Here is an 8,455-nt window from a genome sequence, read left to right as displayed (position 1 = left end):
CTATTGATGACCACCGCCACTAAAGAATGCTTGTAAGTGATAGAATAGTGGTTGATGACATGGCGGAACATGATTGGATGTTTGTGAGTGATGAAATTTCATCACTAGTGACCACCCCCACTCCCCTTATAATTTATTATACAACAAAAGACCCAACCATGCACACCTATGAGTCTTCGGTTGCCTTGCGTATTATCTAAGCATGGAGACAAGAGGTGATAAATTTACCATAAGAGGGAGGCCTGGAATTTTTTGGGGTTATCCACCGAACACGAAAGGTTATAAAATTTATGACCTCCAACACAAAAAGATTATAATATCGAGAAACGTAAAATTTGTAGAAGATGTTTTTCCGTTCACAAATGTCAGCAATCTAAAGAATGATGAAGAAGTTTTCATTTAGCCAAGGAGTTGTGAACATGAAGTCGCTATTGAAAAAAATAAATATTCAGAAGTTAACCAAATTGATGAACCACCAAATATCTTAAATCAAGAGCCCACAATTGAGGAGCCCAATCTAAATCATCATGATCCCATCATCAATGAAGAAAGTCAAGAGATCAAAGGCTTGGAGGATGCAGAAAGTGACCAAGCCGCTCATGTTGGCCGAACATTCAAGAATGAAGATACTGTAAACCGCCTGAATTTTCTGAATGGCCCAAACGGAACAAGGCCAAACAGACTTATTTAAAGGATTTCGAAGTGAAGCTTCCCCCATCTATAGACCACGAGCATTCATCCACAAGCTCTGATCAAAACCCCTCAACGATACACCCATTAGCACACTTTGTATCTTACGATAATTTTACTAACTCACATAAAGTTTTTTTGGTGGCCATTACCTCAAATAATAAGCCAAAGCATTTCGGTCAGACCATTCACAACCCAAAATGGGTCGAAGCCATTCAGACCGAAATTCATAAAGTGGGTGTACAAAATTAAATATAAGCTAAATTAAATATAAGCCAAATGGAGAAATAGAATGTTTTATGGCTCGCCTCGTGGCAAAAGGTTTCGCGCAAATGGAAGGAATTGACTTCCATGACACCTTTGCACCCGTTGCTAAATTGGTTACCGTTCATTGTCTCCTAGCTGTTGCTGTAAAAAAAAGGAATGTCATACCCATCAATTAGACGTGAAACGCCTTTTTGCATGGGGATTTACATGAAGACATCTACATGAAAATACCGCAAGGTTTCAGAAAACAAGGAGACAACCGAGTGTGCAAACTCAGGAAGTCTCTTTATGGGCTCAAGCAGGCATCGAGAAATTGGTACAAAAAATTTACCACATCCCTTCAAAGACTCAGTTTCAAACAATCCAAGGCTGACCACGCTTTGTTTCTATTCAAGAAAGGTGAAATTTTTGTCGCTGCCCTCATTTATGTGGATGACGTTATCATCACTGGAAATGACATTCACAAAATACACTCAACCAAACGTTTCCTTGACAAAGAATTCAGCATTAAGGATCTCGGTCCTTTAAAATTCTTCCTTGGCATCGAAGTTGCTCGAACAACACGTGGCACCGTCCTTAGTCAACGAAAGTACACCTTGGATATTCTCAAAGATGTGGGTATGTTAGGTTGCCGCCTGAGTTTATTTCCAATGGAACAAAACCTAAAACTCGATAAACGGGAGAGTGAAGCCCGTGTTGATGCTAACCAATATAGGAGGCTCGTAGGAAGACTTATATATGTACAAGCAACACGACTTGACATTGCTTACTCAGTCAATGTCTTAAGTCAGTTCGTTAGTGACCCATGAGAGAGTCATCTCGAGGTTGCAAACCGAGTCCTTCGTTACTTGAAAGCCACACCGGGACAAGGCATCCTTCTTACTAAAGATGGAGGAACGAATCTCATAGCCTATTGTGACTCTGACTGGCTTGGATGTCCCATTACAAGAAGATCCAGAACAGGGTATTTATTACTTCTAGGGGGAGCTCCTATAGCCTGGAAGTCAAAGAAACAATCAGTTGTCTCTCGATCATCAGCCGAAGTCGAGTACCGTGCCATGGCATCCAGCGTTAGTGAAACCTTGTGGATGAGATGGATGTTACAAGAACTTGAAATGACATGTATTGGGCCCACACAACTTTTTTGTGACAAACAGGCCGCTAGACACATTGCAAACAACCCAGTCTTCCATGAACGAACCAAACACGTTGAAATGGACTGCTATTTTTTCAGAGAAAGGGTCGAAGCTAAAGATATTCAACCCATGGCAATTAACACAAAGGAACAAATTGCAGATGTCTTTACCAAGCCGTTAGGGACACAAAATCTGCACAATCTTCTAGTCAAGTTGGGCATTACGGATCTCCATGCGCCAACTTGAGGGGGAGTAATGGACTGATAAATCTGTTCTTTTTTTATTCCTTTTTTTATTACATGATTTTCCTTTTGTCCCTGATTATATGGCTCCTAATTAGTAGCATTTTCCTTTATTATTTTCATTTGACCCCTCTTTGTAAAGGGTGTATGTTTTGCATCCAGACAATACGAACATTTGGAATACCAATATCATACCATAATAACAATAGTAATTAAGATGGAAATCTCGAAAATCTATTTGTAGATGATATGGTGTGCTACAACTCCCCTCGTAATATGAATCTTGTCGGGGCTCAACTCAATCACTTCGCGTGTGGTGGAGTGGGGCTTGTAGTTTCTATGTCACACCTCATTGGTGGCAGTTGCACTCTCGAATCATTCGTGAATCATTGGGCGATTGTAACACGCTATGGATCACCAGACCATAAAGAAGTACTGCCGCTGAACCTGAATTTCATTTATTTCCCGAGGACCAACTCTCCTCTGTCTGAAGCTCCGGATATGAACCTACAGCATGCGTGTTGAGAATATATGATTAATTCATATACTATATTTATTACTGGTACATTTTGTATTGGGCTTGTCGTATTGGTATCTTATGTTGCAATTGGGTTGTGATTGAATGGTTTGTCTCGTCTTATACGCCACGAATAGAACTATATGTGGCGTATAGGTACAGTGTAATTACTCCCAAGGCATGGTTAGTCAAGACAACAATCCTCAGTCACATCTTTATACACCACGTATAGCCTAGGCCTGGTGAGTCAAGACAAAGACCCTCAATCACATCTACGCCATGTACAGTGCTATACATGTATAAAGTATGATATATGTACACATATTGTACTGCTGCAAGCCAGTCACACCCTTATACGCCACTTATAGTGTTATACGTGAAAATTAGAGTTTTGACACTAGCAACTGTTGCCCTAAGAGTTTGTGCATAACCCTATACGAAACGTTTTGTCTCCAGGGTGTCAACTTGATAATTTTGGGTGTTCCTCACGAACCTCTTTTAGTTAGAACTAGGCCTTGCCGAATTTTATTCGCACTCTTTTACACTTGTATCGTGTTTTGTGGATATGCGTAAAAACCAACCTTTAATAATTATCCAATAACATATCTTACAACACATTATATGTCTAGTCGACGTGCTTAATCAGTTGGCTTTGAAACTTTTTTATTTATACCACGTTCTCAATCCAAGTCAACTAATGATCACTTAGGAAAGTAAGCATATCCCAGTAAGATCTTATATGATCTGCAGAATCTTCTTGGTTTCCACAACTGTTAATTATAGAATAAACAATATTGGAGTACATCTTCAACTGGTCCATATATACATATTTACGTACAGGTGAATCTAAAAACAATTCATACACATTGCAGAATATTGCTGCAAAAATAATAACTAATCAATATGGTAATGATAGGGAAGCTCCTACGAGTTACAAGAAGGCAACTTCACACCATTATTTCCCGAGATAGAATCAAACCTGCAAATCCAACCCCTTCTCATCTCCAAACGTATAATCTTTCTGAGATCGATCTACTCGCGGAGAAAGCATATATGCCTCTTATTCTCTTTTACCCAAAAAATGCCAGCTGCAGTTTAACTGCCCATGACAAGGCCAGCGTGCTGAAGAAATCTTTATCACAAAGCCTAACAAAATACCATCACTTTGCAGGCAGATTACCCACACGCACAACACCTTACGTCGACTGTAACGACGAGGGAATTGTGTTTCTTGAAGCCCGAAACGATAGCAGGCTTGATGCCTTCCAGCTTACTAGTGCACAAGATGGAAATCTTGACTATCTATTTGCGGATGATATGGTGTGCTACAACTCTCCTCATAATAGGAATCTTGTTGGGGTTCAACTCAACCACTTCGCATGTGGTGGAGTTGGGCTTGCAATCTCTGTGTCACACCTCGTTGGTGACGGATGCACTCTAGGATCATTCATGTTACACTGGGCATCTGTAGCACGCTATGGATCGCCCGACCATAAAGAAGTACTGCCTCTGAACCCTCATTTCATTCATGTCCCAAGAACCAACTCTCCTCTGTCCGAAGCTCCAGTTATGAACCAACATCATGCCAGCAGTACTACTCGAGTGATGAAGAAATTCGTGTTTCCTAACTCGAAGTTAAGTGATCTTAAGAAGGTTGTTGCCACTGAAACAAACAATCCTACTCGGGTCGAAGTATTAACCTCTCTACTTTACAGAAAAGCGGTGGCAGCTGCAACCACAAAATCTGGTTGCTTTAAACCATCTTATTTGTTTATGATGGCCGATATACGTAAACATTTTGTGGATAAGCTGCCACAAACTACTGTGGGAAATTTTGTGTCGATGATGATGGTACCAACGAGGCATGAAAGCCAAACTTCGATAAGTATGTTGGTTGCAGAGATAAAGAAACAGAAGCTGCAACTTAAAGGAGTGCAAAGTGTGGAACAGGCAGCTAAAAGCTTGAAATTAGTTCATTCCAAATTCAGAAATGATGATTTAGAACATTTGGCTAACGGATCATATGCCAGTAGCAGTTTATGTGGGATGGCGTTTGGCAAAGTCGATTTCGGGTGGGGAAAGCCCATGGCTAAAGCTTTGGCATTGAGATCAGCAGGTAGAAATGCGTTTCTGCTGATGGATAGCACAGATGGTGATGGCATTGAAGCACATGTGATCTTGGAAAATGAAGATATGGAGATATTTCAAAATGACAAGGAGTTACTTTCATTTTGCCAAATTAACATGTAACTGTGTTAATTTGTTCAACTCTATATCTGTTGATTATGTATCAGTCTTGTCAAGTTATGTTGGTTGTTGAATAAAACTTTACCCGTTATTGTTTCTGTTATTATTAGAAATTTTAAAGCATGGTCTAAGAAATAATCACATTAATAATTTCTTTTACAAAAATCAATTAAAAGTTTTTATCGGTCAACTTACAGCTTTTTCAGAGAGAGATAAAACTATGTATTCTTACAACTTATTGACCCCAATTATTTCACTTTTATATATATTTAAAATAAAATATTATAACATATTGGACCAATTAGTCTTATTTTGACTCAAATCCATTATATAAAAAACAGCATTTTGATGTGGTTCCAACGAGTTAATCGTTGGCCAAAGAAAAGAAAATAGAAAGAAGCTTAGAAAGAATTTGAGATAGAAACCAGATCAATATTTCTCATTCATATCTTTGTTAATTCAAAACAACGTACAAATAATAGATGAAGATAAGTAGATAACTACTTGCTAAAAACTAGGAATAAAAAATGGAAGACATAGGAATGATATGAAATTATGGAAAACATGCATAAACAATAGAGTTAAACTGCTAAACTAAATTTAGATCGTGGCCTTCAAAAGTGCATTTAATCGGTACATAACATTCCACCCCGCTCAAATTCACCTTGTCCTCAAGGTGAAATCGAAAAAGCACTTGGAGTTGTCCACGCCGGTTGCCACTTGCTTTGTACCGTAGCATTTGGAGAAGTAGTAACGAGTCCCCACGGTGGACGCCACTCACGTATTGAGGCTGCCTCTTTATATATAGCATGGAAATCATGACCAGGAATAACCTCATGCATATTAGCAACCTTAGCAAGAACCCAGGGGTAAATTGTTCCAAATGTGTTGTTATATTTTTTTAAAAACTCCATCACTTCCCACATGGTGGGTACTTGGAGATTTTGGGAAGTGAGCACACCCACATGATCGGAGCATAACTCCGAAGACAAATCATGTGCTTTTGAGAAACTGATCATGAGTTTCACTTCTTGACATGACTCCATAGAAACATGAGCTGGGGTTAGTACGGGTTTTAGGGCAGTGGAAGGAGGTACAGGGGTTGGTGGAGACGGTGTTGTAGTTGTTGACGGTGTGGCTGCGGGCACCGGCCGTTTAAGGGCTGATACGTTTTTTTTGGGATGGTTTCACGACTGTTGTCACGGAAGGTTGGACGGAATGGGTGGATTTTGCGGTTGTTGATGCAGGTAATGGTTCGGAAACGAAAGCGGTTGGTGATTGGATATGGGTTTGGGGGGATTCCCATGCGGTTCGAATTGATTGGAACTCGTTGCAAAGGGTTTGCAACTGAGACTGGAGTTTCACAAGGGATTTGTTCATCCATTGGTAGAACTCGATTTCGGATAGAGTTTGAGCAGCCATTGGTCCAGGGGATCACGGTGGCTCTGATACCACTGATGTGGTTCCAACGAGCTAATCGTTGGCCAAAGAAAATAGAAAGAAGCTTAGAAAGAATTTGAGATAGAAACCAGATCAATATTTCTCATTCATATCTTTGTTAATTCAAAACAACGTACAAATAATAGATGAAGATAAGTAGATAACTACTTGCTAAAAACTAAGAATAAAAAATGGAAGACATGGGAATGATATGAAATTATGGAAAACATGCATAAACAATAGAGTTAAACTGCTAAACTAAATTTAGATCGTGGCCTTCAAAAGTGCATTTAATCGGTACATAACACATTTCCGACACCATTTTCCGTCAGAAATGCGTCACAAAACGTGATTCTGACAAAGTTGCTACAAAATACATATGTAGCAAAACCCTTCCTAGTAAACTGGTTTCTAAGACAATACCTATACATTTTCCTAACCATTTCTAATAGAAAATGGGGGTTAGGGATTGCTACGCTTTTTCTACAACTTTCCTAATTTATCATTTATCTTAATATTTATTATACTAATAAGATAAATATAAATAGTTTTGATAATTTTTTTATTAGCGACACATTTCCAACTAAAAAAATAACATATGAATTTCTAGTTTTTTATGACACATTTCCTAAAAAAAGGTATAAAATCCAATATTGTTTTGACACATTTCAGAACCATATAGTTCCTGAATTTGAAAATATACAACAAATAAACTTGGTTAGCTATATAGGCATGTGATGGAATTAAACTAAGAAAATTAACTTGCGTAAAGAATTAAACCTGCAACAAAAATAAAAGTAAAGGGTGTTTTCAGCAAATTTTAAACATAAAGACTGAAACCTACAAGTTTGAAAAAACATAAAAGACGTTTTGTGTATTTTACTCATCGTTTTATACAAAAAACAAAAAAATCCAAATTTTCCTGCTAAAAAAATACATAAAATATCTATAATAACTTAGAAAACCTATTTCCAACTAGGGCTGTTCAAAAAGCTCACGGCTCGGAGCTCGCTCGAAGTTCGCTCGGAAAAAGCTCGCTCGATTTGGTTCAGTTTAAAAGTGAGCCGAGCCGGCTCGGCTCGGTTAGAAAGTGAGCCTTGCTCGGCTCGGCTCGTAACGAGCCGAGCTGGCTCGGTTCGGCTCGCTTTGTAGCTCGGCTCGGTTTAGCTCGAATTATTTTACTTATAATAAGTTTTAATTTTATATACATTATAATATATTACAAAAAAAACTGATTATTATTTACATGTATATATGTTTGTAATTTGATATTTATGGCATATTTGAAGATTGATTACCATACTAATAAACTAATATTGTATTTTATTGAAATTAAAACTTATTTTGCATTGTTAAACTTAATTTTGGTTTGAATTGTATTAGGTTGAACTTATTTTGAATATATTGTTTTAAATTATTGAATAATATTTTAGGCTATTAAATTTTAAGAGGTATATATTAGTTTTTTTTTTTTTGTAAAATCGAGCCAAACCAAGCCGAGTCGAGCTAGCTCGGTTTAAAACCAAGCCGAGCCCGAGCTTAGATTTTCAGCTCGGTTTCAAATCCGAGCCAAGCCGAGCCAGCTCGATTTATAATCGAGCCGAGCCCGAGCTTGGCCTGGCTCGGCTCATGAACAGCCCTATTTCCAACATTCACTTGAAATACAATAATATAAATTTAGAAATTAAAGAGTACAAAGCAAGTTCTAATATATTTAAACGTTAAACTGCAAAACTAATAGAAGTGCAGTTAGGGGCCGTTTAGCAACTTCTGAATGGTTAACTGCTGAACCAATAAGTGTTCTGAACCATTAAGTGCTGAACCAATAAATGGTCTGAACCATTAAGAGTAAGTATAATGCTTAACCGTTCAAAGGAAAATGTCTGACCAATTCAGATTATAGGTCTTAGCCATTC

General features: G+C 38.1%; 1 protein-coding gene across 1 annotated transcript; it reads left to right on the top strand.

Moving 5' to 3' along the window:
• Positions 1–3,755: 3,755 nt before the first annotated feature.
• Positions 3,756–5,102, top strand: LOC110902006 (acylsugar acyltransferase 3). Its single transcript, XM_022148751.1, has one exon. The coding sequence runs from the start codon at positions 3,756–3,758 to the stop codon at positions 5,100–5,102; it is 1,347 nt and encodes a 448-aa protein (XP_022004443.1).
• Positions 5,103–8,455: the final 3,353 nt, after the last annotated feature.

Source organism: Helianthus annuus, chromosome 13 (assembly GCF_002127325.2).
Source record: "Helianthus annuus cultivar XRQ/B chromosome 13, HanXRQr2.0-SUNRISE, whole genome shotgun sequence".
Classification (NCBI taxonomy): Eukaryota; Viridiplantae; Streptophyta; class Magnoliopsida; order Asterales; family Asteraceae; genus Helianthus; species Helianthus annuus.
The sequence above is the reverse complement of the archived record's forward strand: the minus strand, read 5'-3'. Positions and strand labels throughout refer to the sequence as shown.

What these genes read in the sequence shown, in the direction of transcription:
- LOC110902006 (XM_022148751.1), top strand. Translation starts at nt 3,756, where the DNA reads ATGGTAATGATAGGGAAGCTCCTACGAGTTACAAGAAGGCAACTTCAC.